Source organism: Solanum stenotomum, chromosome 8 (genome assembly GCF_019186545.1).
Source record: "Solanum stenotomum isolate F172 chromosome 8, ASM1918654v1, whole genome shotgun sequence".
In the NCBI taxonomy this organism is placed as follows: domain Eukaryota; kingdom Viridiplantae; phylum Streptophyta; class Magnoliopsida; order Solanales; family Solanaceae; genus Solanum; species Solanum stenotomum.
In genome coordinates, this window is record NC_064289.1 from 27,971,276 (window position 1) to 27,987,970 (window position 16,695).

General features: G+C 36.1%; 1 protein-coding gene across 4 annotated transcripts; it reads left to right on the forward strand.

The window, feature by feature from the left end:
- The first annotated feature begins 486 nt into the window (after window positions 1-486).
- LOC125875016 (uncharacterized) lies at window positions 487-14,348 on the forward strand. 4 transcript variants are annotated; one of them, XM_049556067.1, is made up of 11 exons: window positions 487-577; window positions 3,662-3,930; window positions 4,044-4,225; window positions 4,320-5,351; window positions 5,437-5,514; window positions 11,126-11,447; window positions 11,529-11,728; window positions 11,925-12,001; window positions 13,219-13,320; window positions 13,650-13,836; window positions 13,926-14,347. In XM_049556067.1, exons 2-11 carry the CDS (start codon window positions 3,759-3,761, stop codon window positions 14,013-14,015), a joined length of 2,442 nt encoding a protein of 813 aa, XP_049412024.1. In that variant the 5' UTR covers window positions 487-577; window positions 3,662-3,758; the 3' UTR covers window positions 14,016-14,347. The 4 variants fall into 4 exon arrangements, with proteins under 4 accessions (XP_049412024.1, XP_049412023.1, XP_049412026.1 ...); XM_049556066.1 differs by having other exon boundaries at window positions 490-577; window positions 3,669-3,930; XM_049556069.1 differs by having other exon boundaries at window positions 528-577; window positions 3,739-3,930; window positions 13,926-14,348.
- The last annotated feature ends 2,347 nt before the right edge of the window (window positions 14,349-16,695 follow it).

A 16,695-nucleotide genomic window follows, 5' to 3' on the forward strand; every position in this document is an offset into this window, starting at 1 on the left:
TAAATTAATGTCTCTTTGCCTTCTTAAAATTAAAACAATATTTCCTCTATTCCATATTGACTGAAAAAATTTATGAGGCAATACACACTTATCAGGAAAAACATTTTAGGATATAATTTAAATCATACTTTTCATTATTGTACTTTATTGAATCACAAAAATACTCTTTGATAACTTTATAAGAGTGCAATTTATCTTATAGAAAATATCTAACTTTATTAAAGAAAATGATAAATATGGAAAAACTTCAAACATCCGTGGTAAGCTTTGAACAATTTATTGCCCCAAAAATTGTAAACGTAGAGGGATTAATAAAGATGAAACGGAAAAAAAAAAAACAAAAGTGCCAAATATAAATTTATATCTTTTCTTTTAATAAAAATTAACTTCTGGGCTCTCGGTGTCTCTTCTTCACTCTGCTTTTCTTTTTTGAAAATTGTAGAACATTAATAAATATACATTATAATTTGTAAAAAGCTTATTAGTGTAATTTTTCTTTATATAGTCACTTCACACTCTTCTCACCATTGTGCGGAAGGTCTCTTGCCTCTTCCATTCTCACTTGAAACGTGCAAAGGTGGTTTTTTTCTTCAGTTTGATGCTTAATGATCACCGTTTCTGCCTTTTATTGAACAATTATCTGGATGTTTCCACAAATATTGATGCTTAAGACGTGATCATCTTCGAAAAATCTGCTGTTTTTTTACTATATATGATATGAAGCATGTTGTTGAAGTGCTAATGTATTTTCACTTTTCAGTACTGTAGTGTTCGTTGAAGTGAAGAGTGTTTTTTAACACTATGTTTCTTCTCATTTTGTGTTGGAGTATCTTTACACTGTTATTTCCTAGGTTTCACTACTGTTCGTAGAAGCGAATCATATTTTAATGTGACCTATTTTTGGTGACGAAACTAAATTATCTGCAGGATGCATCCATGGCTGTTAGATTGTAATTCGATTTCCGATTTTACTTTCAATTTTGGCTTTGAAATGGTTAAGAATGAGTTTTTTTTAGTTTCTGTTTGTAAAACGACTGGTTGTGCTCTAGTAGGAGGAGTTGTTTCTGCTGCAACATACATTTTTCGTATTTTGTGATTGCAAGGTATGATGCAAATGTAAGTATTTAGGTAGTTGAGTAACGCTGGGTTTTGCCTGGGTTGTTTCTATTTTGTTTGATACAGTTGTATTTACTTGATTTCAGAACTTTTGCTCTCATGGCTTTAGGTTTTTCTTATGTTTCAGTACTTGTTTATGTATAGAATTTTACTAACAATGCTGTGCTGCTGTATCAAGCTACAGAGCTGGACATTAATGCTGTATCTTTAGCTACGTTTTGTTTCCATAGGTGTCTTGTGAAGTTGGTATGGGTTGTTTGAGGTTAGAAATTTTAGTCTTAGAAAGAAGTTTGTTTTTTATTTCTTCAAATCTTCTGAAACTATTTTAAATTTGTCAAGCAAAGGAGTAATGCACTAGGCTCCAGAGGAGTTGCACATGGTGTTTCATTTACAACTGAAGTAGATTGCTTGTTATATCATTACATTCAAAGTCATCATCACTGCTCAAATGAAGTTGCCTTCTGTACATGTTTAGAAAATCAAGACTGGCAAAGAGACTTATTTTGAGAATGCTTCATCAATTCAGAAGTTGGAAACCAAAAAAAAAACTTTGGGCTATTTACCATATTTCATAATTCGGCAACATATTTGATTCTTAGAATGTCAACATTTTGCTTAAGATTAATACAACCTGCTATAATTGCAAAATATTAAGTACTCCTGGAAAGCTTAAAAACTCTTAGCGATATAACTCCATATGCTTATCTGGACTACTTGTAGTTGTAGAATATAGAATCTGGCCTACTGCCTTATCCTTTATTACCTTTTTATTACTGAGTTAAGTTGGTGCCTGTAGCACATTGTCCATTGTTCAATTTCTCTAAAGCTGCTCAAGATTTCTAAGAAGTTCTCCATTGGTTGTTGTTTTTGATGCTGTGACCTGTAAGCTTCTGTGTTGATGAAAGTTGTACTTAGTTAGAGTCCTTCCTCTATGGTATTTCACTACTTGTTGTATTTTCCTTTGCATTAATGATTAATAACCAACTTGCTGTGGTTTGTGTAAGTAATACTCCCTTCTTTAAAGTCTAGAAACTCCCTGTTGTTTAACCACATGGAAATTCTTTAGAGACCAGCAAAATCAGCATAGTCTTGAACTGTAATTTAATCTTTTGCAATGGTTAAATCACGGCCTTTGGTTGCCTTGTACAAGAGTGTACCTAAAATAGCTTTGAATAAACATAAAAGTGATAATTCATGCTTTACATACATATCGTGATATGTCAAACACTGCTACATTTTGTTCAACTCCATGTTTGCGATATTAAGATAGAAATCTATATTTTAAGCATCAGTCATTCTTGAATTCATCCTTTTAATGGAGGCTTCTTCCTTAGCTTGCTTGTGAGCTTCCATGGTTTATCATTGGTACCATGCTCAGACTTCAATCACCCCCTTCGTACTTTGATCCAATCAATCATCAATCAAGAGGCTAATCTTTTTTGTTTGGGCCGGTAGCTAAAAGAAAGTCCACACTTTCTCTTGAACAAGGGAAGGGCAGCATAGCATAAAAGAAATGGTAGGCCGACGTTGAGCACTTCAACTTGGCCACTGAGGAAGAGAAAACGGTCTTGGGTTTTGTCTAAAAATCCATTCACATCGATAGGGGGCAGGGAACCAATAAGAAGCAAGTAATTATATAGATAGGTTCCAAATTCTCTAGCAATAAATCTGTGATCAATAATTGAAATAATTCAGCTGAGGGTTTTATCATCCTATTATATCTTTTCCTTGGTAACAACCATGGGTTGTACTTGCATATTCTCCCATTCTCCCCCCTATTAGCTCTACGTACAAAATGTTTCTGTTTATTACTTTGTCCTTTCTTTGTTTGTTCATATGACACACTTATGGTTACTTCTTCCTCTCAATTTGTGATCTCAAGATAGGACATGTCCAACTTATGTCTAGATTGAGAATTCCTTTTCACTATCTGGACATCTTTGTTTACTCATTATGGTCATTAAAACACCCAGAAGTACAGTAATAGAACCTCGACTATAGTTACTATTGATGTTACTTGTTTTTCTCATCTACTTCAAAGCATAGTTAACATTTATGAAGCTGTCCTTACACAAAGGTTCCTAACTGCTATCACAACAAGTTGATGCAATCACCTTATCACACACACAAAAAACACTTTGATGCAGTCATAGTTCAATTCCACTGTTGGTGAACTTGTAATTCTTTCAGATGGCCTTAACAGGAAGGCCACCTTTTGTGCTCATAAGAAATATGTATTTATTGTTTCATCCCTAAATGTTCTGCATGTCATGCTTTAACATTGTTAATGCTCATAAAAGCTACTTGAACCTGGTATTCCATCCTCCCCGATAGCATGGAAATGCTTTAACATACTTATCTTCGCTGATACATGTGGATTTGACACTGCCATCAATCTTAATTAATTCTGCTCATCAATATTTTTTAGTTAATTCTTGAAAAGACAAGCGTTAGTGGTAGAGGCAGAAACAAATCTCGTGTATGATCTTAACCTTTTTCTGGTGGTTATTGAGTACTGACTGTTACTGATCATAGACATTCATAGTGTGCAGGTTCAACGAGAATTGTGATTACCAACTCTTACAATCAAGACTTCCAACATCATTGGTCCTCGACCGGCAGGCCATTTATCCTACAAAATAATGGGGGCTGGGAGAAAGACGACAACAGTGGGGCTAAAGGAGAAAAGCGAATACACGTCGACAGTTAATGGTAGTACATCAGCTAGGAATCTGAGAAAGGCCGACCTTGGATCAGTAATTTTTGGATGCAAGCATTTGACATATAAGGAATGCATGTTCAAACAGTTATTTGGTTAGTCTTCAATTTCAGATCAGACTTTTGTTTCAGTGCTATTTTATCGGGTGAAGATTGCACAACAGTTAGATAATGTGGACCTTTATTTTTCTCTTGATCTTGTTGAATAGGTTTACCAGCTCCTCATTTCTCATATGTGAAGAATATCAACATTGGCTTAACTCTATTCCTATTCAACTATAGTGATCGAAAGCTCCATGGCATCTTTGAGGCTGCTAGCCCTGGGCAGCTGAATATCAATCCGTATGCGTGGACGTCTGATGGAGCAGAGAGTACACCATATGCAGCACAGGTACAAGAATTGATCATACATGTTTTGGTGTACGGGATTGTTACTGTTAGCAATTCCAAGTTACTCACCCTAATGTGGTCTCTTTCTTGTAAAGGTAAGGATCCGAGTGCGGAAGTTGTACCATCCCTTGACTGAAGATCAGTTTATCTCAATCATTGGTGACAACTATTTTGCACCAAAGTTGTTTTGGTTTGAGCTGGATCAAAGCCAAACCAAAAGATTGGTTGACTTGTTTTCATCTTTGCCAGCCTTTAATGATGTCGTTAGCCTGCAAATTCCATCTAAGTTGAACCATCCTTTCAAAAGTTCACCAACGACTGGGCCAATAGATGCAGTTGGTAAAATAGAAGACTGGGAGCACTTAGATCATGATGGTTGGGCAGATACTCCAAGATTGATGAATACTGATACCACTGGGAACCTAAATTATGAGAAGTCACATGCCTCTGTGCTAAGAAGCACTAGTGCATCCACATCAGTAATCGAACCCATGGCTAATTCACAGAAGTTGTGGAGTTCATTGTTCAAATCATCAGCTTCTGATATGGATAAGATGGATCCAACTTCTAACATGGACAAGACAGATCCAATGCTGAATTCATCTTCACGTCCTAGTTCACCATTCCCAGATAAAGGTAGAATGGATTGGGAATCATGCCTTCCATCTTCTGTTGACAAAGATGGACAAATGTATCAGGCTTGGGGCTTAGTGGAACATGAAGAACGTGTTGAATCAATATCAAGCTTTGTCAGTTGTTCGATGCAGAATCAATCAATCCCCTCCAGTCAGCAGAGCAAGTTGTCTGAAAGGCAATACACGGGACAGGAGAGTGAACATTCTGAGCTCACTGTTTCTGAGTTGAATCTTCGGAAGCTAAATGAACTGAATATTGAATGGCAGTCATCCTGCAGAGGAAGTCAGCATGCAGAATCTTCTATGGACAATGATAATGTGGAAGTGCCGGATGATGGACCAACAAGTTTAATGGGCTTACAGGAGGAAGGCCAAAGAGATATTTCTCAAACATCTTTTGCTAATAACATTGGTTCTGAAGATAGAAATTCTGAAGTGCTGGGGATGCTCAAACAAGTGAACCCTTCTGATCCTTTAGCCCTTGTAGCTAAGGTGAATTAAATTGCCCTTTTTACCAGTCTCGTTACTTTCCTCCCTTTTGCTGCTACTAATAGATCATGGTAAGTTATCTTTGAAGTTAATGGGAGAAGTGGAGGGATTGAAGAGATCTAAGATGGAACAAGACCAGAAAATGATGATTCTGGAGCAAGAGCTGGTATGTTCTATTCTGTCCGATCTAATATTTTTTATATTGGCGGTTCATGTTATGCTCAACTAGCTTGTCTAGAGTCCTTTTTACACCTTTGACTTCAGCTATGAAATCTTTTGATTGGGGATCTGCTCCTTTCTCTTTAGTGATTGAATAATTCATTTGGATCGTAATTCATTACTTAGTAAGCCTAAGATATGCAGTAGAGTTGATCTCTTTTAGTGAACTGGAAATTGTTTCCAGTGGTGATCTTTTACCCTTCTGTAGGAGAATAACAGATATTGACTAAGAAAGAAAAGAAAAGAAAAGATAACAAGGTAAAGTTGCATTTTTGTATTGAAATAATGACTGCAATATAAATACATGAATTCATAACTTAAAAAGCTAAATAAAAGGAGTAAAATATGCTAACATTATCTCCAATAACTAAAACCTAAAATATAGCAATTGACTAATCAGATTCTGCCAAATACTGCAGCCTTATTTATCTGAACTTAATCCTACTTTTGAGCTGTATATTGATACAGCAGAAAGTGGAACTAATCTCCAGGTTTTGAGGCACCACTTTCAACACTCCTCCTTGACTCAAGAGCAGCAATCCCAAGTCTTTTTCTGAGAAACTCAAATCTTGCTCTAGGTAGGGCCTTAGTTAAAATATCAGCAGTCTGAAAATCAGTTTTGCAGTGCACCAAGTCTATGTCTCCATTCTTGCACCTCCCTCAAGAGATAATACTTGATCTTGAAATGTTGTCTTTCCATGTGAAACAGGATTATTTGCAATTGAAATTGCAGCTTGATTATCAACAAAGATTTCAGTGCTCTTCATTTGCTCCATGTACAAAATCTGTCAGTAGCTTCCGAATCCAAAGTGCTTGATTCACAGCTGATGCAGCTGCAATGTACTCTGCTTCAGCTGTAGATTGAGCCACAATATCTTGCTTCTTTGAACACCAAGAGAACATTCCAGAACCAAGATTAAAACAGTAACCTGAGGTGCTTCTCATATCATCTGAGCTACCAGCCCAATCACTATCAGAAAATCCAAGAAACTGAAAGTCTGATGCTTTTTTGAACATTATGCCAAAATTTGCAGCACCTTTAACATATCTAATCACACGTTTAGCTGCTTGAAAATGAATTTCGCTAGCACAATGCATATATCTTGAAAGTAAACTCACAACATAAAGAATATCTGGTCTCGTTGCAGTCAAGTACATTAGGCAACCATTCAGGCTCCTATAAAGTCCTTCATCAACCTTTTCAGCTCCATCATCTTTGCAAAACTTCTCCTTTTGATTCATAGGAGTTGTTGTAGACTTGCATACTTCCATTTTGAACTTTATGAGAATTTCTTTAGCATATCTGCTGGCATATGAAGACCTCATGTCCTTTTTTTTGAATTTCCATGCCAAGAAAGTAGAACATTTCACCAAGGTCTGTCATCTCAAAAACTTCCATCATTTCAGTCTTGAACAAATTGATCAAGTTCAAATTGCTACCTGTAACTAGCAAGTCATCTACATACAAAGAAACAATGGTTAAATCAAAATCTTCTTTTCTAATATAGAGTGTAGACTCGCTGAGATTTTTTGTAAAGGCTAAGCTTAGAAGATAGCATCAATTCTGCTATACCAAGCTCTAGGAGCTTGTTTTAAGCCATACAATGTCTTATTTAGAAGGTACACTTTGTCTTCTTTGCCTTTGATAGAAAAACCTTCAGGTTGTTCTACAAAGATTTCTTCTTCAAGGTAGCCATTTTGGAAAGCTGATTTCACATCAAGCTGGTGTATCTTCCATCCCTGTTGAGCTGCTAAAGCTAACAACATTCTTATCGTATCCAAACGGGTGACAGGAGCAAAAGTTTTTGAAAAATCTACTCCAAACATTTGTGCGTACCCTTTTGCAACCTGCCTGGCCTTGTACTTGTTTATGGAACCATCAGGATTTAGCTTGGTTCTATAAACCCACTTGACTCCAATAGCCTTCTTGTGCGATGGTCTGTCAACCAGCTCCCATGTGTTGTTCTTTTCTATCATTTTGAGCTCCTCCTGCATTGCATATCTCCATTTTTCATCTTTAGCAGCCTCCATATATCCTTCTGGTTCTAAAATTGCAACATTACACCTTTGATATATATCAGAAAGTGTTCTTGTGCCTCTAACAGGTACATCATCAACATCTTCATCTAGAAATTCTAGATTTTTTTGCTTTTCATCATCTTGCCAGCTCCAGGTGTCATTTTCCACGAACTTGACATCCCTGCTAACAATGATTTTGTCATTTTGAGGTTGATAGATCCTATAAGCTTTTGAGAGACTGCTGTATCCTACAAATTCCAGGTTCAACCTTCTTATCCAACTTATCTCTTTTCACCTGAGGTACATAAGAAAAACAAAGACAACCAAATATTTTCAGATTGTTAGCAAAGGTTTGTAACCAACCAAGCCTCAAATGGTGTCTTCTTTTGCAAGGCCTTTGTTGGCAATCTGTTTAGCAGAAATACTGTAGTATTTGCAGCTTCAACCCAAAATTTCTTTGGCAGTCCTTTCTCATGGAGCAAACACTTTGTCATCTCCATTAGCGTCCTATTTTTTCTTTCCACTACTCCATTTTGTTGGGGAGTATAGGGTGTTGTTAGCTGAAGCTCAATTCCTGCTTCATTACAAAACTTGCTGAATTTTTCTGAAGTATACTCAGTTCCATTATTCAGCAACCACTCTGATTTTCCACAAAAGCCTTGTATTTCCAGAATTCATCAACGACCTCAGATTTATAATTCAAAAATAAATCCAACAAGATCTGGTACAATCATCAATAAAGGCAATAGAGTACTTACTACCCTTTAAAGATGGTGTTTTCTGAGGTCTGCCTACATCCGTGTGAATAAGTTGCAACTTCTGCTTTACCCTCCATGATGAATTCTAAAAAGGCAACCTTGTTTGCTTCCCATACTGACAAGCTTCACAAGCAGGCAGGTTCTTCTCAAGGCTTGGAAGACCTTCTGCTGGTTGATTTTCTTTCATGAAGAGTATAGTATCATGATGAAATGTACGAGTCTGTTGTGCCATAGTTCTGAGTTATTTTCCAACTGCATAACTGCTTCTTGCTCCTCGCCCAATAGGTTCAAGGAAAAACTTTTTCCTCTCATCTTGACCTTGAACATCTCTTTATTATTAGCATCTTTGATGACACATGCTTTTTCTTCAAACAACACTTTCAAACCATTTTCAAGTAGCTGTCCAACACTTAAGAGGTTTTGATCAAGATCTGGAACAAAAAGAACATCAACTATAAGTTTCAAACCTGTAAGGCTTTCAATTGCAACAGTTCCTCTTCCCTCGCATCGAGATATTCTCCATTTCCAATTTTCACTTTGGAAATAAAAGATCTATCTAGATCTTTAAAGAGTTCTTGGTCGTTGGTCATATGATTTGTGCATCCACTATCAATTAACCAACTTTTAGAAGCGCTTTTGCTAGCAAAACAAGTTGCTACAAACAATTGCTCTTCTTGATATTGATTTACAGCAACCTTAGCTTCTTCTTGTTGCGGTTGTGATTTGCATACCCTCTCCACATGGCGTAATTGACCACATTTGTTGCACTTGACATCTGGTCTCCACCAACACTTCTGTTGAGAGTGATTTGTCTTTTTGCAATGATGGCAGGGAGGCTGACTTCCTCCGTGATTGTTGTAATTATTGCTTGGCCTCTGCTTTTTGTTCTTTTTCCCTCCTTTGTTTGACTCGTTGTTCTGTGAATTAGCTTGAAAAGCACTTTCAACAGAACCTTCTTTCCTCATTAATCTCCTTTGCTCCAATGCCTGCAAAGCTTTAACAAGTTCTGCCAAGGTAACGCTTGACAGATCTTTAGAATTCTCTGAAGAAGAAATTGTGGCTTCATATTTCTCAGGAAGTGTAACAAGAATCTTTTGAACAATTCTTTCATCAGCGAAATCCTTACCAAACAAGCTCACCTTGTTGGCCAAGTCGAGTAGTTGGTCTGCATACTCTTTTATAGTTTCTGATTCTTTCTTTCTCTTCATTTCAAATTCTCAAATCAGATTCATCACTTGCATATTCTGCACTCTTTCATTTCCTTGGTATTCTTTTTTGAGATACTCCCAAATTTGTGCGGTAGACTTCATTTGCATAATTCTGGTAAGAATTGAAGGGGATACTGCAGAGAAAAGGCAAGCCTTAGCTTTGGCTTTCCTTGTCTTAATCTCCTTGTGATGTTTCATCTGATTCATTGTTGGATTATCACCGAGTGAAGTTACTTCATAATCCTCTTCAACTGCTTCCCGAGATCCAGCGCTTCAAGATGAACCATCATTCTAATTGCCCAAGCTTGATAATTCTCACCATTGAAGATTGGTGGAGTTAAGAAGCTTGTTTCACAATTCATTTTCTATAAACTATTTAAGATAGTAGTTCAAAGAAAGGTTTATATGGTTCACTCTCTTCTCACAGGTCCCTCAAGATGGCAATGCTCTGATACAATATGTAGGAGAATAACAGATATTGACTAAGAAAGAAAAGAAAAGATAACAAGGTTAAGTTGCATTTTTGTATTGAAATAATGACTGCAATATAAATACATGAATTCATAACTTAAAAAGCTAAAGAAAAGGAGTAAAATAAGCTTAACATTATCTCCAATAACTAAAGCCTAAAATATAGCAACTGACTAATCAGATTCTGCCAAATATTGCAGCCTTATTTATCTGAACTTAATCCTACTTTTAAGCTATATATTGATACAATAGAAAGTGGAACTAATTTCTAGGTTTTGAGGCACCACTTTCAACACCTTATTATGCAACTTTTCCTATTTCATTCCTATAACACACAAATGACTCGACATGTTCCTAATGGATAATAAGCAAAATCTAACTCTTGAAAATTAATAGTCTCCATGTCAAAGTGTTCTCCTAAAAATAGGCATGGAGTGTCATTTAGTATAATTCAAGTGTTACATATAGATCTACATGTTACCTTTTGGTTTTTCGGTAATAGGATAGGAAAATCATTTTAATATGAAGAGTAGTGTGGTCTACATAGAGCTTTTAATGTTGCATGACATATTTTCAATACTTCTAAGAAAATGGATGTTAATTTGAAGATGAGGAGGAGACATGAATATTAAGTTTGAATTGAAGGCAGTATTGAGCTTTGTGTCTCTCCAAGGATACTTTATATAGAGAGTCAAGAGCAATAATTTATAGGGTGTTAGGTACGTTTAACTCTTGAGCTCAACAAATACATGTTAATTATGCATTAAAATCATATACTTCCGGAGAGGCAGTGTCTGTTTTGGAAAAAATTACAAGGGCTTCCTAAAATTTTTTACGGTTTACTCTAGTTATGGCTATTGTATTGAAGTACCTGATGCTTATGTACGTTAGTCGTGAACTCTCCCGAATATTATGTATTTGTATCTTTGTGTTTGCACATAGTTCTGAGAGGTAGTTATGGAGGTCCTCTCTGTGCCACAAAACACAAAAGTAAGAAATTTCGAAGCTAATGCTAAACCTGTTATAGTAAATTGTGCCTTTCGTTTGTTGAATTATATGAGCTTTCAGTTCATCAAAGTTTATTTGCTTGTTACATGTAAAGGTTCATTACAAATTGGAACTGCGACAATTCATGAACATGCTTAATGAATTGGTACCTGGGCTGTTGTATGCCTCAAGGGCTCTTGAGGAAGTACACGTACCACGAGGACAACTTCCTCCAGGAATTAATGATTCCGTGGTCATTGTGGGGGGATATAATGGCTCTTTATGGATGCCATCCTTGGATTCCTACTTTCCTTCGCACGATCGTGTGGAAACACTTAGCCAGATGACCTTTCCAAGATCGCATGCGGCGGCAGTGAAATTAAATGGTGAACTTTTTGTACTTGGTGGGGTGCATAATAATGTGTATTTCAATACAGGTATAAGAATTGAGGTTGTTCCTTCTCCCATTTTTGTATGTTTCCAAAAGAAATGTGTTGACTTTACTTGCTCATTTCTAGTTGAATCGTACAATCCATTGAGAAATCAATGGAGTCAACAACCTTCATTGAATGAGAAGAAGGGCTGCTTAGCTGGAGCTTCTTTGAATGACAAAATTTTTGCTTTTGGTGGTGGAAATGGTGTTCAATGTTTTTCAGAGGTAGAAATGTTTGACGTGAACCTTGGACATTGGATCTCTGCTCAGTCAATGATGCAAAAGGTATCATCCAGTTAATTACAATTTATGGTGTTGTACAGGACTTATTTGAGTTGGTATCACCAAGCATGTTGCTCTGTTAATGAAAAAAGTGTGCGTCTTTTTCTTAGATAAGCTGGAAGCAATATATTCTGAAGTTTGCTCAATTCAATTGATATGTATTATTTTTATATATTTATTTTTTTTGCATATATTGCAGCGGTTTGCTCCAGCAGCAACAGATATTAACGGTGCTATATATGTTGCTGGTGGTTATGATGGGAAGGCTTATACGAAGTAAGAATTAGTGTTGTTGCTGACTTGTCTTCCTTGAGGCTCAGCTTCCTGTGATTTTCCAGTAATTCATTTTATTTAGCCGTTTGTTGCATGCTTCAAATCATATCCACTTTCGTATGTGCCATATCTTTTATGAAACATCTGTGCCCTTTTTTTTTTCAGGATAAGTCCTTGTATGTGTTTTATATATCCAGCTTTTAGAAACTGTTTTATGACAACCCTGTTATCTTATGTAGGAAGGTGTAATTGTGTAGGTCATATCCCGTTTAGTTTTTCCTAGCTGGTCAAGTAAGGTGGATCTTTTGTTTCACTTTTTTCATGTACTTCTCCCAATCATTTCTAGACTCATGGTTCATGGTCACCTCTTTGGCCTGCCAGGCAGTGGGGACATTGTGCTGCAGGTAGCTGTCAAACCCGCATTGGGACACTATATATATAACTATTAGTACGTAATATATTTATAGATATGTATGTCTGTGTTCTTTTTAGATTGAGTAAGCTGGGTTGTATCAGTAGTAAAAGCCGAAATAAATCTAGATTATCAATTTGTATCAGTAGTAAAAGCCGAAATAAAATCTAGATTATCAATTTTCTATATAATATAAATAACATCATACACTTTAAAGAAACTAGGATTGCGTTTCTCTTAATTCCAAGAGTTCTCTGTGAATACCTAAATAGTGAAGCATTCATTGATGTTGGGGAAGTCATATACTCTGCTTGACACACAATTTTCCCCAAATGGTATTATCAGCTCTTAGTTAGAACGTAACTATATATGAGGTTTTGCTTTCCGTGGTGTAATTTGAACCCATTTAAACAGTTATCACATCTTTTTGAAATTCCGCCTGGTCTTGCCCAGAACCGCATGGGTCACTTCAAACCCAATATGGACCAGTGGACCTGGTACTCCCAACCCGGTCACGGACTTGCCGGGTTCCATAATCAGTGAACCGACCCGGCCTGGCCCAGCCCAGTGCCACCCTTTGACTTGACAATAAAGATGTAACTGATAATTCTTCTCTGCTCTCTTGATAATTACTAGAGGTTAGATATGGTTTGCCTTTTGGTTTCAATGGGTGCTTCATACCATGGTTTATTGGGTGTGGATGTATGACCATACGGCGCTTTTACCTAATAAATAGTAATGACACTTTTGTCTAGATTCTGTTTGGAGTGCATTTATTTCTGACTGTGATATTTGGTTCTACACTTAGATCTGTTGAAAGATTTGACCCAAGGGAACATACATGGACTACAGTGGGATGCATGAAAACGAGGAGGGGATGCCACTCTTTGGTTGCCTACAATGAGAAGTTGTAAGTCCATTTCTGTTAGAAGCCTCTGTTAGATATGTTAATTTTACCATTGAACTATTTTACCTGTGTTTCATGGTCCTCGAATGATTGTTAATAGGTGGACAGTCACTTTGTCCTTTGCAAGTTTTTCTATAGCAGGTTTAAGGTAATGGATGGTACGAGAAATATTTGGGAGGGTAAAGGTGGTAGGATCGAGCTCAGTGACTATTAACTGATTTTGTATTTTATTGCCCTATTACCAGTAGTTACCGGACCTTAGAAGGTCCTGACATGTTTGTACATTGTGTTTGAAGATGATTATATCCGGGCGTACAAATTTATTCTCGCAGATATTCCTTGGGTGGTTATGATGGAGGGAAGATGGTTTCATCTGTTGAGATACTTGATCCACGGTTTGGTTCATGGGTGATGGGAGAGCAGATGAACGGTCCCAGGGGTTACTCTGGAGCAGTTGTGATAGGAGGAAAAATATTTGTAATTGGCGGGGTAAACGATCAAGAGGAAATTCTAAATTCGGTATATTACTTTAAGCATTTATCACTTCCACCTTGGTTTAGCATATTTATCCAATCTTTGCCTTATAAGTTGCCTGCAATTCATGGCAGGTTGAATGCTATGAAGATGGCCATGGTTGGCAGATGACTAACTCGAAGACTTTAGGGAAGAGATGTTTCTTGTCTGCCCTCGTCTTGTGAGTTTGGGAAAGAATATCTCAACGTTTTGGTGCTAATACATGTAATGTATTGTCATATAGTATGACACAGGGTAATGACTTCACTGCACATATTGCTGATCCAGATCTGTAAATGATTAGTTAGTATATATAACTAGTGTCTAGTGATATATACACTGGTACACAAGTAGTGCCAAGCTCATGTGTGACTGTCTTAAACTCCATGCTTTTGCCGCTTCACTGAAATTCCGTTATACAATATTTGCTATGTTAAGATGCTGTCGATCGGTTCTAGTGGAACATATTATGATCTTTTCATATTTGAAAAGATGTCCTTGTGGTGGGACACTATTAATCTTTTGTTACTTCTCAGTTAAATATATTTATTTGCATACGAAAAATGGAATTCTCCACATCTATTTTTGTAGTGTTAAGATGAAAGTAAAAATAGTGTTCCTAATGATGAACCCAAGGCCTTGTTACGGTTCAGAATGATTCTGGGAATGACCCTGTTACATACCCGACACATATCTACTAGTAATAGATTCGATTAGAGATGTCAATATGGGCTAGATCACTCCATCGGGGCCAACCCATATAGGTTTTGAAATTTGATGGGCCAGATTGGGCTAACTCATTTTTTGTGTGTGCTAGAAAAAGGTTAGCCCAACCTACAAGTATGTGGGCTCTGGGCTTTGTCGGGTCAATCCTCTTTTTTTATAAGTATATTTTTTAGAGTAACTTTCACATATAGCAAACAAAAAAATCATATTTGTATGCTATAACAAAGTTTGCATAATTGCGCTCCATAGCAAACATATATATGTATAATTCGCTATACATATACAATTAAAAGCTGTCTATTTCGCTATACATATATACAAAAAGAGCAATTGTATAATTCGTTGGCTCCTCTTCAGAATTGTATAATTTCATTATACAAACATAAAACTGGGCAGGGGAATATTTTTATTGTATAATTATAAGTGTATAGGACGAATATATATGTATTTGCATGTGTATATACAATTTTCTCTCGCTTTATACAAACAGAAACGCAATTTATACACTTCTGTGTATAAAGCGAGAGAGGAGAACACAGAGGGAGTGAGCGAGAGAGGAGAGTGGCGAGCGAGAGTTTGAGGGAGAGAGACGCTGGCAAACAATTTGCTACAGGACAGAATTAAATCAAAGTGTGGTTATACCATTTAATTTGAATTATTAGTTTGCCATTATATACAATTTTCCCTATTTTTTTATAGTTTTTTAAATTAATTTATAATTAAAAATATTATTATAAATATCGACAAGATAATATTACATGGTGTTTGTGTTACTACTTGTTAATCAAATACACAAATAAAATTATCTTTATAATATTTATTAAGTTTGATTTCAAGTAAAAGCAGAAATAGCTAAATAAAAATGTTAACCTAATTGTTTTCTGATGATCATAATAAAACACAAAAATTATGACAATATTTCATAGGTTATGGCCTATGTAGTGATTCCATGGAAATTTTAGTGAATTTTTATTTTATGTAGTAGATATTTTATAAACATATTTTGTATTCAAATTGTAATATTTCTAATATTAAACAGATTTTGGGTTTAAACTCTTGTTATTTTTAATACTCTATTTTATTTTTATTTTTTAATTAAATATTATTTGGGCCGGCTCTTGCCCCACAAATCGGCAGACTTTTTCAGGCCTGGCTTAAAAGGCCTTTTCTTAAATAGGTGCCAAAAATCATAGTCTAACCCTATTAAATCACGGGTTAGGCCAGATCGGCCAACGGGCAAAGCCAATATTAACCGCTCTAGATTTGATCATTTGGTTGAAGAACCTGCTCCTAACTCACTGCCAAACGTGCATATTAATCCTCTGTTCAAAGGAAAAAGACAAAATCTTTGATGACCAATATAAGTCTCTAGATAAAGATAACAGTACTTCTGATGGAACTGTTTAACACTTGATACAATTCTTTGGTGATACTTTTATTGGTGTGGATATTGTACAAAAGGATATTGATTATTTGTATATGCAAAGAGGTTTATCACCTAAACAACCAAAGCAAAATTCTACTGTTGGAAATCAAAAGAAAAAAATTAGGGGTGTTAAATGGATGGGTTGGTTTGAAATTAGAGATATTAAAATGGGTTGAAATAGAAATTAGATTGAGTCATGACCTGTCTAAATTTGCTTTGGGCTCCAACGGGTTAAAAATTGGATTGGGTCATGACTATGACCCACTTAATCAAAATAAATTTAAGGAAAAACTACCTAACCAGATATACACCCTCTGCCATATATATTATATTAACATTATCTTTACTTTCAAACAATTACATATATTACCACTTTTAATATTTATACCATATATTTTTAAAAGATACAATCAGATAAACACAATTTTCAAAAATTACATCAAACAAAACGTGCCTTGCGTGCAACAAAACTTCTTGAAACCTAACTCCAACTTCGATGGTGGCTGCAAATTCAACTAGCCATCGGGCCATCGGCAACCAACAACTACAACAATCCAATCCATACCAACCAAGCACAATGGGGAACAACCTCAACATAACTTTGCAGCAGCGCTAGGACGAGGAAAAAAGATAATACGATTGGAAAACAGGCCTTATCAACTTGTTGATGGAAGGGCCAAAGTGATCTTCTCTAAAGAGGAAGATGCGATACT

Coding starts and splice junctions, on each gene's coding strand:
- LOC125875016 (XM_049556067.1), top strand. CDS start 3,759: ATGGGGGCTGGGAGAAAGACGACAACAGTGGGGCTAAAGGAGAAAAGC. Junction 11,448..11,528: donor TAATGTGTATTTCAATACAG/GTATAAGAATTG, acceptor GCTCATTTCTAG/TTGAATCGTACAATCCATTG. Junction 13,321..13,649: donor GTTGCCTACAATGAGAAGTT/GTAAGTCCATTT, acceptor TTATTCTCGCAG/ATATTCCTTGGGTGGTTATG.